Source organism: Cyclopterus lumpus, chromosome 6 (genome assembly GCF_009769545.1).
Source record: "Cyclopterus lumpus isolate fCycLum1 chromosome 6, fCycLum1.pri, whole genome shotgun sequence".
NCBI classification, from domain to species: Eukaryota; Metazoa; Chordata; class Actinopteri; order Perciformes; family Cyclopteridae; genus Cyclopterus; species Cyclopterus lumpus.
Window position 1 is genome coordinate 10844447 of NC_046971.1, and position 21265 is coordinate 10865711.

The following is a 21265-nucleotide window of genomic DNA, read 5'->3' on the forward strand; positions in this document are numbered from 1 at the left end:
ATTTACCCATGAGGTTTGAAAATACATCTGTCTCTGAGATTTCGCCTCCATCCCAAAACACATGAGATGAATGTCATTTAATTTGTTTTGATCTAAACGTTGGAAAATGAAACTTATAGTTCTCCTTCAATCATAAATGAGTATCAATATTACTTTGGAGTTCCACCAGGTTTGTTTTCACATTCATATGCTGAAGGGTATTTCTGTGCTCACCTTTAAATCTGACGCCTATGTACGGGCATGATTTTGGGATGTTATCGTTTGTAAGTGAGACTTCGTCCGGTATGCAGCTTTCACGAGTGTGACGTATAACTTGTAACCTCCACTGACACACTGACATCTTGAGTCCAGTAATCAAACTGGTAGGATTTTTAGAGGAGTGTGGAGGAGCAGATTCAATTTAAAGATTTTTTTGAACAAAGTGATTGAATCTTTTATGTGGAAAAAAACATATTAGACTCAAATAAAGATTCAAAGCCGGGTCTTTTTCTTTTATTTATTCCTTATATCTTAACGTATCTGGAAAGGATCTTTAAAATATTCCGCAGTGACACTTCTTTCCAGAGTCAGTGTCTCTGTAGATGATCCATCTTGCTGTCAACAGACTTTTATGAAAACGGTTGAATGTGAGGTCTGTGGATTATCCACAGATGGAGCTCCAAAATATAAGTTTTCAAAGCTGTGAACGCCACAAGAAAATTACAGTCATCTCCATTTTAATGTATAGTGGCAGCAGAAACCAGATATTATTTTCTCTACACTTCTCACACCTACCAATCACATTTTGCCTCAATATCTGTGAGCCATTCATCTTTGCTGTCAAACTTGAAATGAACAAATACCACACAGCCTTGCATTATGTTGTATTTTGGTTTCCCATCATTCTTTTTAAATGACACCATTGTAGCACCTGGTTGCAGAATTGCAATAGTGCAATGCGTATGCTCCACACTTATGTAACTTTCAAACAATTGTTTGAGCAATCCGTGCTTATGTGTGTGTGTGTGTGTGTGTGTATGTGTGTGTGTGTGAGTGTATGTGTGTGTGTGTGTGTGTGTGTGTGTTTGTGTGTGTGTGTGTGTGTGTGTGTAGCCAGTGCAGTATCCTTATCTAAATTCCTGGTCGAAAACCAAATGATTATTTAGCTGATTAGTATCTGTAACTTGCATGTTTGTGAATGCTATGTCTTCAACATTTACGATTGTGCACATGATATAAAATGTATTAATTTATTTTTAAGCCATTCTTTCAATTGGTGTCTACTGTTTGAATTATTTGGATGGACTGATCCTTTAACTGCCACAAGAGGAAAGGAAGAATGGTCAGAAATGACTGCAGAACAAACGCGTAGAAGATGGTAAATGAAAACTACAACATACATCAGTTTCTGAGTTCCAGTCCAACGCTTGTTACTCACAGAGCGTCGCTGCATCACGAGGAGACGGCAGATGAGACGAGACATAAAAGGAACAAACTCAGATGCGACGATCGAGGACAAGCAGCAGAGCGGGAAAAACAGAATACGCCATGTCTTGTTTGATGCTGCGGATTTGTTGCCTCATCCACCACCACTTTGGTTGGGGAGTCAGGGATTTGTGGTTGGGGATTACAGCAGGCCACAAAGGCAGCTTCTGAAGCAGGCGATAACAGCAGCCAGTTGCGCCGGCTAAAGAGAGAGGCCAACAGTTGGGGTCCCAAACATGCAAATCTGTGCAAGACACACATTTAGCCACAGGATTTTGACAACTATTGTAGACAAGTGGATACTCTATTGCACTTCAGTACATGGAGTAACTGTTTTGCAATAATAAGCACACTATTTCCTTTGTATTCAGTGTTTGTATCTCATTTGTTTGACATCCCCTTCTTGATCACAAAGTAAGCATATGCAGCACATGGACTTCCTCTTCAAGTGCTGGTCAATTTAATCCTTTTTCCAGAAAGGAATTCACATCACTGAGTGTCAGATCGGAGTCTACTCAGGTGCAGACTTCCTAAAGACAGCTTTTAAAACATTCATGAACATTATCAAAAGAGAACAAGGGAGAAATCAAGAAGGGAAAATACAAATAACTTCAGGAGACGATTTTACCTAAAAGAAAAAGGAAAGAATAAGAATTTGTTTGCAGATTCTTGGGTGGTGTAATGGATTTTCATGTTTCATTCATACAGAGCATAATGCCCCTTAGCCATTGGCGATGGGAAGGTGGAGCTGTGCCCTTCTGTTTGGGTAAGATAACTCAGCGAGCTAATACAGAAGCGAAGGCAACTGTGTCTTCTTTTACTTTTGGACATATGTAGTCCTTCTGGAGCTGTGCCAAAGACGGCACACAGAGGACTTCCGAATGTGGCTGCAAACACATTTCTGATAAAGTAGGAAAAACAAAAGTCCAACGTTCAGCTGTTCTGAGGCAGAACAAGTACTTGAGAGTTCATCATGCAGGTTTGGGCTATGTTGAATTTACACAAAGCAAACAGACAGCATCCGCCTGAGCTAATCATATGTAGTGGCGTAAAGTTATTAAGTACATATACACAACTACTGTAATTGAGAACACATTTGGATGTAAAGTAGCCAAATGTGGTTTGGCTACTTTACAAATTAAGATTTGACACACAAAAGACACGGAGAGCTTATACACTTATGATGTATTTTTAGAGTTTAAACAATATTCTGGATTACCTCATTAGTGGATCAACAGACGTTACATTGAGGATTTGCAGCTGGTCCTATATCCCAGTAAACTGAAAAATCATGTGGGTTTGAACCATCAGGTGAACAAATCAAGCAATTTCAACATTCAAGGTCTCTGAGAAAGGTTCGGTGGGTATTTCTCACTATTTTTTGACATCTACAAAAAATAATGACAATGACAATCAATAAATAAGGTTATCATTAGTTAAGAGCCCTATATAAAAGCGGAAAGGTTTTTATACATTAAGTAGTCTACATTTGGCTAATAGTTTATACATAATACATGCTTGACGTGTTTTTACAGTCTTGTTACTTCCTCCTCCACGGTCTTTGTGTACTAGTTCATATTATAATGCTGTCGTCATTGCAATGAATGCAGATTAGATTATTTAAAGTGTAATGTGTGAAAGATTTTTTGTTTGTGGGTGATGGACAGTACACATAATCACTGTGCAAAACATGAACAAGTGGTACATCTTGGAAAGTGATAGGTTGAGAATTATTTTTAAAATGACATTTTGATACAGATTTTTGGCTCAACAGAATTGTGCTGGAGCCAATAAGAAGATTTGAGTTGCTGCAGAAGTGTTAATTGGTGTTACAGAAGACTTCAGATCTGTTCAGTGTTGAGAGCTATCCTGGATGTGTGCTTTACTTAGATCTTGAACATTTATGATAATTTTTTATTTATTATTTATGATTTATGTATAATACATGGTATACACTACTGAACAAATAAACAAACAACAAACCAAGAAAACATGCAATATAACTCACTAAATTCAACTTAGACAAACACACACTCTCTCACCCACGCACGCACACACACACACACACACACACACACACACACACACACACACACACACACACACACACACACACACACACACAATAGTCTAATCCAATAAATAAATTGGCCTAATCTATAAAAGACTGTATAAAAGAACAGTCAATACATTAAAAGGCATGCACACAAAGGGACCCTAGAGTGGCTTTGGGCAGAGGAGTTTCAAACAGAAGTGCTGCAAAAAATCATGTCACCTATGTTGTACTTTATGTTTCCTGTTATGTAATAAATCCAAATATTTCCGTCCATCTCTGACTTCTTTCCGACTTCCTACTTTGTGCGTGGCACATTTGTCCTTTGTCTTTCCTGCTGAAGATGTACATCTTTAAAAAGGTTCACTTACATAGTTTCATTTTCAATAAAAAGTCGTGGTACATCACATATCCACCTGCGAAAACAGGTGAGTAAAAGGTGCATGTGTTGGGTTCTATTTTCAGCTGCATAATAACACACATTTGGAGATCTGCACAGCAGCAGGACCATATATTTGGGATTGACTCAAATCAAACTAAAGTGCTTATGATCATTATAATGAAGAGCATGTCACAGTGTGCAACGGTTTGGTTCGTTGATTTGTTTTTAATCGTTGTTGGTCTCTGGCAGAGAGGAATTAATCAGGCCTACTGAGGATCAGTTCATTTTTGGTTTCTTTGGCAATTGGAGATAACATATATAAGATATTGAATATCCTGTAAAATGGTGCTTCAAATGTTTTTCAGGAAACACAAAAAGGAACATTTACCTTACTTACACACACTGACCTCTCACTAAGAAACATATACCTCTATCAAATGTCACAGGGAGAAACTCGATTCAATGCTAGATTCCCAAACCGTCCATGTGGAAAATCAAAAGGGGGATCGTGTCAGTTCTGGGAAACAGCAGGAGTGTGAAGTGTGAGGTTAACCTTAAGACTTTCTGCGAATCATCAGTCAACTTCATCTCTAAACTGGAGTTTAAATCTGTCAAAGGCAGATGTCACAGGTGGGTTTCAAACCCTCAATCTACCTGACGATCTTCTTTTTCCTGGTTCAGAGGAGAACTGAAGTGTTCACTCTTGCGAAAAATATAGGATGTAATTATAATAATTACGCTGTTCTGGGCAATTTACCCACTTTTACCTCATATAATTGTTAATGTTGCAGCCAGGTGGAAAAAAGACAGATACTCTTCCACATGTCCTACAGGTGGCTCACTGGTAAAGGTGCATTTTAGTTGAGTAATATCTCACAAGTTGTTATCGGAATATTGTGGTATTATATATCTGACGAGAGATATGTGTTTGTGTGTGTGGAGGGGGACGCGGGGCTTGGAGGGTGGGGTGGGGTTGGGGTTGGGGTGTGTGTGTGTGTGGGGGGTGGGGGGTGCATCATCAGCATCGGCGTCCATGACGTCACCAGAGTTTAAAGTGGGCCGCGCTTCCCCCCCAGTGAAGTCGACGAGAGAGAAGAGGGAGGAAGCAGCGGCGGCTCCCCTCACAGCACATGACTTTCGCTCGGCGCCGAGGACTGAACCTCGCCGGGTGGAACTCCACAAACTACCTGCTTTCACCTGCCTGCATTTCGACTTCCTCGCTAATTAAACGTGGGAGACCGTGTCGCACCGTGAACCCGCCGAAGCCCGTTTTTCTCCACGGCGATAACTTCAAACCTCAAGTCCTCCGAAGGGTGAGTTCAAACGCATTTGGCCGAAAACTGAACCAAAGGGGTCTTTGATTTAATCTGCAGAGGGGGCTAATGCCGCGGCAGCAGGTATGTCACCAACAGAGACCCCGGTGTGTGTGTGTGTGTGTGTGTGTGTGTGTGTGTGTGTTGGTGAACAGCTGTGCAGATGTGTGTTTAAAAGATAAATGTGTGTGTATTATGAACAGAAGTAACTTGAGGCGCAGTCCTTTTGGCATTTACAAAGCGCTGCTGTTGGCTGGTTGATGTGACAAATTGTGCTTTCTATTTAATTAGGCTATTGGCCAGTCTATCCCATGAAATGTGCCTGCTGTGCCAAAGAAAAGGGCTGTATCATCCCGGAGAGTTTTTTTAAATTCTGCAGAATTGTATTGTTTTTGTTTCTTGCTCTGCACGCCAGGAAAACTATTGAGTTTGACGAAACCGAGATTTAAAAGCCTATTGTTGTGATGCAGTGAATGCTAATGGGGTTACAGGACGCAGAAGCAATCAGTTGGAACTGCTTCATTCATAGTTCTGATTATTTATGCTGATGGGTTTGACTGTTTCTGATAAGTTGTTGACTGTCGCTGAATACAATATTGCATTTCTTGGTTGACATTAAATGATTAGATTTGACATTATGCTTTTAAAGTGACGCCTGTGTACCGTCAAAGGCACGATGCATGTCTTCATCTAAGATGCCGTTCTCATTCAGCATTGTACACAATGTTGTGTCCTTCAGTGTCGAGGATGAGAGGTGAATCCAGTTCTGTGATGGACGTTTTGAGTCGGTCAAGAATGCAGCATTTTATGTCATTTTTTAGCCACTAGATGACAATAGAGTGCAAGCTAAAGCAGCGGATCAAACTTGCATTAGTCTGTTAGTCAACGAGCAGATCTGCACCATGGCTTAATAACGACATTATTACTGCTGTTGTTTTGCTTATGTGGAAAAAAAAATAAACGGACCAAGTTGGCATTTGTAAGAGTATGTGTTACATTAGGTAAACACACACACACACACACACACACACACACACACACACACACACACGCACACACATGCACACACACTCACACCCACCCTGTCTGTCTGGGAGCAACTGAAGACCTATTCCGTTGTTTGGCCCTGTTGAAGCTGCATACTGTAGCCCCTTGCTCTGCATGGGCTCCTCGCATTACAGCAATTTGTAATAAAGTCATTTATCCTAAATGTGATGTGGCACTGCAGGTTTTGTTTTGGCCCTGAGACTGACACGTTTGTGAATAAATATATATATATACACACACACACACACACACACATAAGACATGTTTTCACAAAAAATATGCTTTGGTATTTGGGTGTATGATGATTTACAATGCAATGTAATAATTTACATGCATGCAAACTCATATTTAACTTACTATCGCTGTTTGCCTTTTATAGTAAGGAGTAAAACTATTTAAAATCCACTGAAGCCACAAGCAAAGTCAGTAACCACCACTGGCCTTCGAAATAGCATGTAGGGTGGATTAACATCTCATCACGTTTTTAATTCCTTTAATTTATAACTTCCACGCCACGCCGGTGTAATTTAGACTGTCAAACAATTTGACTAAATCCTTTTTTATATTTTGTCGCCGTCCTACTTTCCCTGAACATAAATAACCACCTGGTTTTCTGCTTTCACAATGCAATTGTCAGCTAACCCAATTGTTTATTTATCTTAAGAAGTACCGTAATTTTCTCAATCCATCAGTTTATTTAATAAATTCTAAATCACCAAATTTGGACATAGGTTTTCTTTGGAGGTCAGTGAGTTTAGGAAGTCATTTCATCCCCTTTATTATATGACATTTACTCTATTTTAATTAATTCATCATTTTAATTAATTATATATATTAATTATATAATTTCATTTAAGTGGTCCAAAATACTTTAAAATGTATTTGTTTTTTTTTATCAGACCCGCATTGTAGCTTCAGTCAGTCCGGGATGACGTGCACTTGCTGAAGTGCAGTAACATGTTCAGTGAGCTTTAAAGTTATCTCTCCCTCTAATAATGTGTCTATTCATCAGCACTTGTGATCTGTAGGTTGTTGTTGTTGTTTACCATCTGGTCCTCCCGGGTTGATTCAAGCTGTGATTTCATTTCATATAACTTTTCCCTGGGACGAGAGGTCATGCTGCTAGGAAACAAATTGATACTAAGTTCAGCCTCAGTGGCTGCAGCTCTTGGTCGAGCCAAGGACCCCGTTTGCCTCCGAGACGCCGTGAATTCTGACGTTACTTAATGAGAAGTGAGCGGACACATCTTTGTCTCATTTTCTGAGCTCTTCCAAAGCGACGGAGCCTTCAAGGGCACATGAATGTCTTGTGCATTTGGTAATTTTTGTTTGTTTGCACTTTACAGTCTAGTAAACCCTTTCAACTGGAAATCCTCAAACCTCAATCGATACGTTTAATTAGTGATGATTAATAAAGGTGTGGCTGTGGAAGGCAGACTCTCTTCACAAGGACACGTCCTATCGGCAAACATGGAAGGAATGTTATTTAAGTTAAAGCCAGTCACAATATAGATTATACCGAATGAAAGACGATACGAGAACAGCGTGCAAGTACAATTTACGTATCTGTTGGATTCAGAGGACACACTAATTAATTCTTGAAATATTCAATGAATGCAATTAACACTTGATCAGATGCTGGTTTGGACCCATGCACGCTCGATAATCACTTAATCACATTAAAATTAAAAGATTTGGAAACCCTCATCAGCACATATGCTGATAAATAGTTTCCTCCACAGACTAGATATGTGGTTTGCAGTATGAGTAGTCTCCAGCAGCATATAGAGATATGTAGTATATTCGGTGTGCAGTAGGAAAATGAGTGGGTTGGGTCCAGTTCACAAGGGCAACTCATAGTCAACTCAGCGTTATACACTTGATACTGATTTTGAGAACTACAAGTGAACGCCTCAGTATACTTTAATATTTTAAAACAGTGTTTCGCCAGAGTTTGTTGTTTTGAACACTGTTCTGTCAAAGCCCCTCAAAAGTAACAAGTCCAATGACCTTTATTCCGCAAATTAAGCTGTTTTTGCTTCATGGTGACTGATGGATCTTATTTCAGAAAAAGTACATTGAGCATTGAGCAAATACCCCGGAGCCATAGCAACTACATTAACACAAGTTAATGAAATATATAGAGGCAGAACCTGGACTTTGCTTTACGTTTGAAAGCTATGGCATTTACACTTTGCACGTCTGTGGAGAGGGAATAAAAACAATATAACACAGCCTACACCCACATCTTTTATGTGTCCATGTAAACATACTTATGTTGCAGCCGACTGTATTATGTCTGACAGTAAAAGCAGACTTAGGCCTTTTTAAGTCCATTTTGTTTCTTCTTTTTTTTCTCAACTGTAACAAAAAGTCACGGTCGTGCATGATTTGCATCACAACAAAGTTAAACAAGTGCAAAGTGATGCTAAATTTTTAAAACAGCAAAGCTAGCTGGGATTGAAAAATAAGAAATCTGCAATGTAGATTCCGTTTCAAATCTATGTTGGCTGTCCCAAAGGTCTGACCATGTCTGCATCTGATTACGCTTGCATGCATTTAATTAATAATTCGACAATGCACGGCATTGATGTCGGTCAGCCAACGCTCTGCAGGGGAATAGATTGCCTGAGCCTGATATCCAGCCACAGCCTCCTAGCGAGGAGCAGAAACGATGAGCTCAGGCAGATTTCAGATACAGAAGCTCCCGTGTGGAGCTGCGTTAATCCCCCCTCCCTGAGGTGCAGCCGCTCCTGGGGAGGAACGCCACGGACTGCAGCTCTCCGCCGATGCTTGGCCGCACTCTGATTAATGCACTAATCAGTTCTTTTCTTGTTTGTTTTAATGACAAGCATGTCCCTTGTGGGAATCTGGTGACTTTTTGCAAATACTGCTGATGCCTCTGCTCACACCTGCCACTTCCCCCCCCCCACCCCCTTTCTTGTCTTGTGAAAGGACCGTTACCATAAAACCCAAGTCTTTTGACATGACTAGGTTGTCAGGGGGGAGTGCAGGGAACCACACAACACATTTTCCACCGGAGATACAGGAAATACATGAGCTGAGGAAATGAGCAGTGATACGATCTCAGCGTGGTGGGATGTGTTGTGCTTTGTTGATAAGGCTATTATTCATCATTATGCTTTAGACAGCAAAAACCCACTTTGTCATCTCAGGCGCATGCTTTTCATGCATAGTTCACACACGGCTTTACATTTGCAGTTCAGTTGTACGTTTCTTATGACTGATTACCGGAAAGTTTTACAAATGATTTAACCACGTTTAGACTCTAGATAAACCAAAGATATTCATTGGGGCGTCTTACATTTTGGCTAATCTTTTTTTTTAAATGTGTTATTAACTGAGTTTGTTGAGCTGACTAATCAAAATATAGTCCTCTCAGAAACAGAATTAATTTTACAGCGTCAAAAAGTACAGAGACATTAGGGGGTTTTAAAATGTTAATGTGATTCATTTGATAAAAGTCCCATGAAATGTTGTGTAGAAGAGGATTCATAACTCGGATCAAAGAGTGAGGCCATTTTTTTTAATACATGCCGAATTAAGAAAAATACCCATTCCTGTAAAACACACTTATTTTGCAGCATCCTGTGTGGTGTGAACCTTTAACATGTATGTTGAAACTTCTCAGATTGTTTCCTTATTATCAAACCTGTGTGTGTGTGTGTGTGTGTGTGTGTGTTGAAATGAATGTAATACTGTTATAAAGGAAAGACTATGTAATTAACAGGAAACACAACCTGAACATGAACTTGAGGTCACAGGATTGTACCACAGTGATTCCTGTATGTCTGAGTAGGCTAACTGACATGCTAATTAATATTTAATATTATACAGTAATTTTGCAGCATGATGGATGATCATCATCCTGATAAATGCAGACGGGGAAGAGTTGTGGTCATGCCACATTTGGTTGCCTGTATTTGATTGATGATTTAAGTGGACAAATGATTCAGTGTGCTCAACTGTCCATTAGTAGTGTTATGCCTATTAGAGTGTGATACCTTGCCTCTGGCACCTTTCAGTAAGAGACCTCATCATAGTGTTTTCTCTATCTCCCTGTGTGTGTGATTGTATACTTATGTTGATATAATCCCAGTGCAGTTGATTTATGTGGAATCTGATCCAGAGACAGAGATGCTTACTTGCATACACTCAACTCTATTGCTGCATTGCATGGATATCTTGCATATCACGTATTAATGTTACATCTCAGCCACATGCGGTGCTACTTCTGTTTAATAAATGTTGCAGCTCCTCTCAGCCTGTCCGATCAGTTCTGGCGAGCAAACTCTGGCCCTTTTCCAGAGTCAAGTGATGGATCTCTGTGCTATCAGTGAGGCACTTTGAGCCCTATAACATAAAGCCTGTGCGCTTATTCAGCACCCGGGTACCTTGCTTGTGATCAATGGCCAGCAGTCAGGACAGTGAATGGGGCACAGATTGAACCACATCTGGGATTCGGATGCTGAATAACTGCCCACTCAACAGGGGCGACTCATGAATAATACACCAGGCAGCCAAGTTTCCCATCTCCTTTGGCCCCTCACAGGCGATGCTTTCCGTCCAGAGAGCAGAAGGTCAGGGCACAAATACTTGGCACCCCAAGCACCAGCACCAGGCTGCCCTGTCTGCCACAGCGGTAGGAGAGTGGAGAGAATAATGGCTCAAAAAGTAACAAGTAACTTGTGAGGGTGTCAAGGAGAGGATCAAAAGGTACAACACGGATTATTGGGATTAGGTTTGTATCGTATTTTTGTTATACATATATACAGCACAAGGCTGTGTAAATTGAGATGGCAGAGGAAACTGCAGTCAAAGACACTGAGCATCAAAGTGCATGACATTTATTTAGTTTTGTATCTTGAATTGCATGGTGATATTTACACTATTGTAATTCATGACACAATTGTATTCTAATATTTTACACTACAGAGAAATGGAGATACACTAATAGTTTTAACAATGTGAACAATCCAGTGAAGCCGATGATTTATAATGAACATTTTTCGGTGCATTTCAGCATTGTTTCTTCAGCCCAGCGGTTATAGTATGTACTCCTAATGATTGAAGAAGCAAATTCGTAATGCATTTGACTTTGGATTTATGTGTTTTTTCTCTATCCATTACATTATGGCTTCATTTGAGTCTGTCGTGTCAGTGATGAATACAGACATCTTCCTCGTGTATTCATCAGGCAGGCTGAACAGCGCCATAAGCATTCCTCTCTTTTGTTCATTTTTTAAAAATTCATTCAGCGAAGTACTGTAGGCGTGTTTTGCTCAAGGGGATTCAAGGATTTTTCAAAGGTCATGGTGGCAAAAATTGGGCATACATCTTTAATGCAAATCCAGTTGATGGAGCTCTCATTTCACCAAATTGAGATCACCTGGTTGCTCGATAGCCGGGCTTAACGTGCTGCAGAAGCATTTTTTCAGATTTAATAATCATGATGGTAAATCATTCCTCTTTTTCAGTCATTGACAAGTCATCCAGAAGGTTAATGTGCTACACAAGGGTGTATACCATTGATCTAGACCGAAATGTGGGAGCGTTTAGTTGAACATGAAGAGTTATATTTCTAATTGGTTATTTTTAGAATGAAAATTCCACTTAAATATACACAGATTCGTCTTGTGAGAGATCCCACAGCGTCTTGATTAACTCTGAATTAGCAGAGCAGTTTGTTGGCCTGCCTTGATTGTTAAAATCCCAAAACTACAGTACATCAGTGGTGGATTTTACTGTATAACTTACTTTAGTACATGTTCTTCTGTACATTGACTAAAGTAAGATTTTATTTGCAGGACCTTTACTAATAATTTTAGATTTATGTATTTGTCCTGCTTTATGTATCTGCATGCTTCTTACACCACTGCAGCACGGTGATTAGTACACAAATATGTGTGTTTTGTTTTCCTATCTGTGAGACTAATGTGAAGTACAGTAAAAATCCGCCCTCCTGTGAGATCTCATAGGATTGTCTGCTCAAAAAGCAAGGTGCATCCAGGCGCAGTGGCTTTTCTCTTTCTCGCTCCCCCTGCTTGCTTCACACACCGCTTACCCTGCGACATTTGGGACGAGTCTCTCACTGCTTGGCTTCTCACATCTTGGACACTGACACAAAATAAATGAAGACACCAAGAAGACTCAAGGTTCAGAGTTTGAAGGGGTTGGTGTCTGAGGTGTGAAACTATTGGGGTGTAAAATTGCCCTGGCAGCCGTGCTGTTGTTTCAGCATTTCATGGCAAGCTGCTCAGCTCGCGTCCCTCTACTTGCCTTTTCAATGCCTTTGTCCCGCCACGTTCTTCCATTTGTTTTGCTGTCCACACCATTCCTCTGCTAAGTGTGGCCCTCTCTCTGTAGAAGATGTAACTTTATAGAATACAGTTATAACTGTTGGTGTGTGCATACCTTTTGTAGTTGTGCTTCCCTGACCGGAGCTCCAAAGTAATAGTTCAGTTTTGTTCTCCTGGTGGGAAGAGAGCAGACGGTTCAACAGGCTAATCACACGCTAATTTGTCCTGAGACGTCCAACTGTTCTCCAGCAGCTCTCATTATTCGCAGTCAGTCACAGGGAGGCTAATTGTCTGCCTGTGCGAGGAAGGAGAGCCTTACTGGTGCGAGGAGGAGTCGGACTGGTGCTTCCTCCTGGTGGCAGCAGGATGCCGGAGCCAGGCCGTGGAGAGAGGACAGACGTAGCACAGAGGGCATTGCAAGACATTTGGCTGTCACTGTGATGCCTGGGGTTTGTTATTAGAAGCATGGGGTGAAACATAGTGACTATTCAAAGCAGCATGTAGAGCAATCTGACATCAGGCACATTGTTGTTTTGATTCATCAAGTGCTGTTGTTTCACTAATTGGTTTTCTTTCAGAACATGTAGGCCTAAAGCTGGTAATTGGTGACATGTTTATAACTGTAGACATTGTGTGCCTGTGATGTGAACAAGGACCCAAATCCAATTAATTACAAATTACATAATGTGACAGTAAAGAAAAAAAACTAAAACAAAACTATAAAACAAATCGGGGCAAAGTTGCTATACGCTCTATTCTATTATCTATATTTGATGATCATGTTTACTCACATTAGTTTCAAATTGTCTGCTCCGTCTTTGAACCACTTCTGAACAGATGGCTTGACCGACTCCGCTGCGTCCCCTCCCAAGTGTGTCTGAATCTAAATTCATAAAGCTAACGTTAGACTAGATTAGTTCCTCTGATGTCCATGAGGCACTTTCTTATTATTGCCTGCGGTTGAAATTGGGCAGACGGCTGCCTGGGAGCACACAGGACAGCGTTGTTCTGCTCTGACGGGCTGCACAGAGTCTTTGTGCCCAGAGTGAAAGAAATAAAAGTACGAGGAGAGCCCCCCCTCCAATGGGCCATGCCTGGTGTCGGCCTGCCCTGCGGTAAGGCAAGGTTATTCAGATGAAAGATGGTGTTGAGATTAGTGAGCCCTGCCCAAGCGCGTGGACGTCCAGCATGCCGCACTGCGTGATTTATGAGAGTCGTGATATCGGCGGTCGCCACATGAATAAACCATGTGGCCAGAATTAAGCTCCTGTTAAACGACGCACAGCATTTTCCCAGGTGCCTCAACCTCTAAGTAGAAATCACAGTCATGCAAGTTGTGCTGTTGCTGTTAGGTTGACGGCTCGGCTGAAGAGCTACCAGTTCTAAACTTTCTCTCAGGACTTTTTTAAATCGCTGATGATTCCCACTACTTTGCCAGCTGAGTGGTGAATGGTTACATGTTCATTAATGGTTGGAAAGTGACTTAAAAAAAACAACTTCAATCTCAGTTTTAGCAAGATTGGACACAGCAGAATGTAACTCCACTGAATAATGTATTTCATCCCATCATTTATTCAATAACCTAATGGCTTGTTGAAGTTTGTATTTATAAACTGTCCTCCTTTTTAAAAATATACGAGAGCTGCAACTAGTGGCTTTCATTATTCTGCTGTTTTTCAGATTTGGTAAATGTACAAACGATCAGTTATAATTTGTAGTCGACACCTGTAATACTCAAGATTAAGCCTTCAAATGAAATGACAATTTTTTTAATGTTCTATTCTTGAATACAATATATATATATACTCCGAGTCAAAGTGCAAAGCAAAGTACTGTGCTGGCCGAGGACATCAGCACTCTGAACACTGCATACGTATGAATGTCGTCCATGCTATTAATATGAATATTGCACATTTGTCTTCTGTCCATCTTCACCATCTGCTTGGAAAATCATATGCAAAACCCCAGAGCTAAAGCAGGACGGAACGTTCTTAATGTGTTATTGAAATAATGATAACTCTGATGTCCTATATCCATAACTGTAACTAAGCAGTATTACAGTCACACGGTGTCCGGTCTGAGATTGAGAGATTGTGAAGTTAATCCTGAGCTGGATCAAGCTGGCATTCTTAATCATTCAGGTGTCATAAAAAGTACCCAGGAGTGCATTTTGACTGAGATCAGGTATAAGACATGGGTGCCTTTGCTGCACTTAATGCTGTCAGCGTTACAGAAATTCCCATAAATGCAACGACAAACACCGTCTTAGGCTTCATGACTTTAATACGCTTTATGCCAATGCATGCGTTGTCTCCTTAAAGTGATGTGTGTAGAGAGGAATAAAACAAGAAATCAAGAGAAGTCCTTAACTAGATTCCTCATTCCTCTAAAGCACAGACTGACTTTTGAGGGACATTTGTGTCTGTTGAGATCCTTTCTTGGCAAAATGGGAAACTACCACAATGTACTCTGTTTCAAGTAAAATGCCTTCATTCAAAAGTGTACCCAAGTAAAAATATTATCAGCACGATGTAATAAAAGTACCATTAGTTAAAGTACCATTGAAGTAGAATGGTCTCATTATATCATTGTATATTATATTGTTTGAGTATTGAGATTAATGCATGAAGCTATACTTTAATATTATAGAGGTGTGATTTGTGAGATGCGATTTTCATTTTTATTTTTTTCAATCTTAATCTGCAAAGCAACTCATAATTATTATTGTCAGAAAAAATGCACTAGAGTCAAACATATTTGATAACTTTCCTCTAAAATGCTGCTCAGTATATGTGCCCTTTTTATTAACGTAAGTCGGACTAGAGCTGGTTATTGTAAGCCACCACAATGCCTGTCTTTACTTTCTACCTGTTTAATTAATGATCAGGCTGTTGAAAGTTTTACATATTTAGGAACCATTTTTGATTGCATTTAAAGTTTTACAAGAACATTTTAGAGAAGTTTCCAGAAGTCTTGTTGAAAGTGTTTTAACTTTTAGTATGTGTTCATAGTTTGGGCACATGGGGTCAAAGAACAAAATCAGACAATTACAAATATGGCTAGTCCTAATTATTGGGAAAGAGCAAAAGCAACTGTGATGTGTGTTTTTATAAGATACAGGTGAAACCGTCTGATCCTCTTCATCCCCTTTTTGAATTCATGAAACGGCCCTCTGAAAGATGTTATAGATCCGCTGCAGAAACCAAGAACATCTTTCATACCAAATGCCATAACTTCGTAAAACAACGTTCACACTGGGACCATGTCCGTTATTGTTCTCTGTACTGTGCTTTTTATTGTATGAATTATGATTTTAATACGATGTGTCAACCAATCTGTAAAGCCAAGGACACATTTTCACATTTGTGGACAATGCAGATTATTATTATACATTTGGAAAAAATAGCAAGTAAAATACCAGTACCTTTAACTTATACTTAAGGACAGTGCTTGTGTAAATGTACTTGATTACTTTCGACCACTCTGCACAGTTGAAATATTACTAAAACACTATCCAAGGAGCTTTTAACTGCCGTTTTGGCAATTGATAGCAGCGGGTTTTGGTTTTGTGCTGATTTGTTTCTCCACTTGTCAGAAACCAGCATGTCCCCCCGACATATCATTGTCCTCCTGGTCTCCAACACATCAGACACTGAGGTGTGTGGCTGAGGCCAGGGGAAGCGGTGTCTATGATGAGCCACGCCATGGCCTCTCTAATGAGGCCTGACTCGTAATGACTCGCAGCCCCCAGCAGCAGACAGCGATGGCCAGCAGTCGGGCTTATCTCATTGGCACTCTGTGCTGTGCGGTTACACCTGTAACCTTTAGATCACTCCAAATTAGGTTGCTCTGGGAATCCTTCAGCAGTGATTACAAAACAGAGTGGACTGGAGAAGTCTCATAAAGATTGTATATGAGCTTGCTGCTTGAATCTAGAGGCGGGATAATGGGCTGATTGTGCAAAGACACAGAAGCCCACAACTGATCAGGCATTCTCTCTGTTGCTCCAGACAAGATTGCAATACCAAGCAATGTTTCCGTTGACTGGTTTCCATTATGTATATGTAAATTAACACAAGCAAGATGATACTGAGCATTGTGATAAATGAGCACATGACCAAGACGAGGCTGAGAAGCAGCTGGGATCTATAGATGGGAGGTGAGCTTCTCTCTCGAGTGAGTCAGTCATGCCTGCTGAGCATCATTCATGGAAGAGTGCAGGTGCTGGTCAGCCAGGGGACGGGCTGGTTAATTGCATTGCACTTTAATAAGTCACACGCTGAGGATGCATGGCTTTAATCATGCAGATGTCTCTGCTGATAGGCAGTGCTGGGAATATAGGTGACTGGCTCATCGATGACAGTTTCAGCAGGCTGGTGTCCGATGTTAACCGGGGGTGTCCATGTCAAGATTTAAAAAAATCCTTACTCTCACATACACTTCCAGCCTACATACACCGTTACACGATACCCTGCCTCTTGAACGTTACAGTTGCTATTCAGCAGTTTGTCAGATGCAGCAGCTCAGTGATCGAGATGGTTTCGTGGTCTCAGTAATCAAAGTGGTGAGGAACTGGAGAGCAATTCATAAAGGGCAAATAAGGTCTCTGGAGAACATTTAGTTCGGTGAACACGTTTTGAAGTCAAAACAGAAACAAACTGTTTTTCGTGGATGTCGACAGATACAGGGAATAGAAATGCAGGCTATTTATACAAATTTGATAAAAAGCCTTTCACCTACCAGAATCCATAGTAAACTGTCGGTCTTTTGCTTCTGCTCAATTGTGGTAAAATATTACTTTCTCATAATAAAATATATATTTTTTTCAGTTCTCTAACTATATGGAGGCAATAAAGCATTTAATCCAATAATTATGGAGGTGGGGGAGGGGCCAATGTTTGGAGAAAACAAGTGATGAGTGTAATATTGATCAGACTTGTCTATCTTATGCAGTTGTGCTTTGTACAACAGACGTTCACTTCGACCCAGTCTACCTTTGCTGAAAGTGTTACATTTGGTCTTTTCTTAAACATTTAAATGTTAAAGGACATGTCAGGGATCTGTTTGAGTATGACTAAACATTAGGGACTCCTTGACATTCAGCTTTTTTTTCTTTTTCTACTAACGTATGCTGTGCTGCACACTAATAACTCTGTGGCCAGATCTGTGACCAGATCTAACAGGGTAGGATTTGGCAAAGCATCTCGGAGTAATAACAATAACAATATTGACAATGTGGACAGAAGATTTTTATTTCATTCAGAATTTGCAATTGTAGTCTTTTGCTTTTTTTTCCGATGACATTCAACAGCAAATGTGCATGGTGCTGGCAGATTATGGGGTGGATTGAGAAATAAATGCTGCGCGCTAAATAAATCCTGTTCACTACAAACAAAAAATGATTGTTATAGGCAAATCAATGGGTTGGGGCCGATTGCATAAATTCAGGAGTTCTCTGAGATTAGTCACAAATTTAAGAGGAAAAGGTTGTCACGAATCCACTTTGAATAAGAATAAGACAATAAGAAGTGAACGTAGTCATCGTGATGTCACCCTCGGTTTGTGGACTGCAGTTTTGAAGCCTCGAGTAAGGACATTTGTCCATAGTCATCTTGGATTGTCTTTTCGCAACAATGAACAGAAGTTACTATATTAGGAATATGAAGGAGCGACCTAGAGACACTGTATAGGGCATAAAAAAAAAAGGTATACTTGTACTAAATGAACATCATGCTGTATTGAAGAAGACTTGAAACTAGCTATTGAGACTATTAACTTATGTTTACCGAGGTAATAAATCAAGTGAGAAATAGGGCCAAGAACAAAGCCAAGAACAAAAACAGCCATATTATGTTGTCATGCCTATGTTTACATCTTAATTCAGAATTCACAGCACACGAAGGCCAGAAGAATCTCAAACCCGCCCTGTGACCTTCTGAAGGATTCATTAAGAGCCGTGCAGTGAGAGAGATGATAAACACATCAGTGTTCTGTTCATGCCTGTATTATAATGGCAATGACCCTTGTGTAGGCTTCGTTAATGAGCACACATAATGTCATCGTCTCCCTTTGTGGACAAGCCACTTGTAGTGTTGAAGGGTGAGCATAGTTCATTGTATGAGGCCTCTCGTGAGTTAATGTAGGCTTTTATCCCAGTGGGCATCGTAGTGTCTGTGGATACCAGGTAGGAGGGACATTGGGAAATGGAATGAAAACTGTGTGTTCGGATGTGGAGGCTGCGCAAAGTAAATTGGCCTTTTAAGAGCAGCTTTTGTGAACTATATCCCCGTTGAGATCTTTGATCCCATAAGAAATTCATGAGTTTGTGTGTGTGTGCGCATGCGTGCGAGAGCCAGCAAGGATGAAGCATGTGTCTTGTGTGTCATCATAAGCTCATTATTTTTCTTTTCTCCCACAGATCTGCAACCTGTCATCACCTCTCCCAGCGAGCCTATGTGTCGGGGCACAGCGGCACTTCTGTCACTTTGTGCTTCCAGAGCCCCCCACAGTATCCACAAAAACCCACCCGAGGACCACAGGCTGTAGGATTAGGTGAGTTTAAGGCCACGTATCTCTGGCTGCTTGTAATGGCCACCTTGCCACATATTCAGGATAATCCTGAATGTTCTCACCTCTCGGCCTCCTAGAGCAGGCTTGTGACTGAGGGCTTGTGAGGTTTGCAAAACGTGACAAGTTGTGAAGTATTTCCACTTGTGCAGAGCCCCTCCGTGAAACGACTGAGGGTGGCGGTCTAATCACAGGAGGAATGAAAGTTTTCTAGTCAATCGAGCAGTCCCTGTAGTATTTAACAGGATTGTTTCAGAGAAGGGGATGCATATAAAAGCGTTAATTAATCATCCTGTTACGGAAACTAACATGAATTTAACCTCTGCCTGTTTAGATGAACTGCTACTTAGAGGAAGTGGAGGTCTTATTGATTTTCTTTCAGCTGTGAGTGAACTACATGCGGCTGTCAATGCAGAAGTTTAGCTGAACATGTGAATGCCTGTGTTATTGGATACAGTCACTCAGAAATATTGAACACATCCCCTATAACACAGTAAAGCACATGCAGGGCACACAGCCGAATGGAAACGCACCATCTCGTGTGATCGCCATAGCAAGACAAGTCAGGAGTCAGTTTCCTTGTATTTACTCCTCCTGTGTTTGTTGTTTATCACTCAACGATGTGTGAGTTTTCTATTCCCATGAGGGCACATAAAGTTCAGAGTCCCGAGACACATCGGCATATATATAAGAAACATTAATGTTGCTGCTCTTGGCATCCAGGCATTAACCTAAAGTATGAGATATGTTATGTGTCAGTCATACAGTGTCACACATCCTTTATCTCCAGTAGCAATGTGCAAAGGTAAGACCTGCTCGTGTGGTGAATCCATCACTGTCATGCATGCCCGTTGATCATATGCCCTCTTCCTCTGGCTATATGTCTAATGAAATAACCTGCTGGTCTAAACAAATCAGCATCTCCGTCACTGTCAAACAGATGTTTCATCTCTGCAGCCGCTCACAGAACAGAGCACATGCACTTTTTGAAGGTCTTACTGAAGGAGGAAAGCACAGCAGCAAATGTTAAGCATACGCATAGGAATGTAAACCATCCTGGCTGGAAAATTACTTTAAAGGAATAGTTTGTCATTTTTAGAAATACACCTATTAGCTTGGCTCTGTCTTGATAACTAAATCTACTTAATTTTATTAACTGTGTTCAGACAGAACGCGAAACAACAAATATTGGACCTTTTCCTTAAACAAGCATAGGCATGTATTTTGATTAACTCAAACTCAAAACGACTTAAAAGAGATGACTGGAGATGTACCTCTTACAACTACAAGAAGGTTCTTATTTTAATTTGGAAGCTGCCATCTCTCTTTCCTTTTCCCCCTCTCAGAGTGAAGAATGGGGTCATCTGTTGTCCTGCCAGCACTGCTGCTTGTTCTGGGCTTCACCACTAATGTATGGAGCCTGAACCCGGACGACCCTAATGTCTGCAGCCATTGGGAGAGGTGAGCATTATCTGCCTGTGTTTACCACAGCACATTGAATTTTAGATTTGAAAGGGAATCCGCTGTGGTTAGGCAGCGCATGCTTCCAGTACTGACGTTGTCCATCTTGGAATTTCTTCAATGTGCCTGCAACAAGCGCTCTTAACTAAAGTTCCAGATCTGTTCCCACATCTATACAGCAGTGTATCGATCTCACACAGCTCATGTCGCCAAGCTCTGAGAGATGGGAGGAGTTGCAGCTTCAAATGAAATACGCAGGCAAATTGATCAGTGTACTCTCATCCCGATCAATCACGACAGCCATGGAGCCTGAATAATTATTAGTTGTGCTGGGCAGTGTCATTTATGAGAAATAAGCAGGAATAATTTCTGTCCTCGATACAAAGGGGAGGAAAGAAAGCTGTTAAGATATATGATCTGAATTATTGCCTGACCAAGGTGAGTGTACTTAGGGATCGTGGTTCCACCTTGTTGGCATCAAAATGAATTCCCTAAGTGGGCTGTGTTCGTGGCTTTGAGGTCCCGCAATATCCTCAGACTGTCTCCGGCTGCATATATCACAAACATGAATCACCTAAAAGCTCCTTTCAAGTCCTTTCTTTGCATATCAAAGTTATTGTATTACTTTCATTAGCACTGTGTCCATTGACAGGACCTG

The 21265-nt window shown here is 40.7% G+C and overlaps 1 protein-coding gene across 1 annotated transcript in view; it reads left to right on the forward strand.

Moving 5' to 3' along the window:
* Window positions 1–19094: 19094 nt before the first annotated feature.
* megf11 (multiple EGF-like-domains 11) overlaps window positions 19095–21265 on the forward strand; it is a 52346-nt gene continuing 50175 nt past the window's right edge. The window contains exons 1-2 of the mRNA XM_034534596.1: window positions 19095–19131; window positions 20493–20607. Coding sequence (XP_034390487.1) covers window positions 20501–20607 — 107 coding nt within the window. The 5' untranslated portion in view covers window positions 19095–19131; window positions 20493–20500. The remainder of the gene's footprint in view (window positions 19132–20492; window positions 20608–21265) is intronic.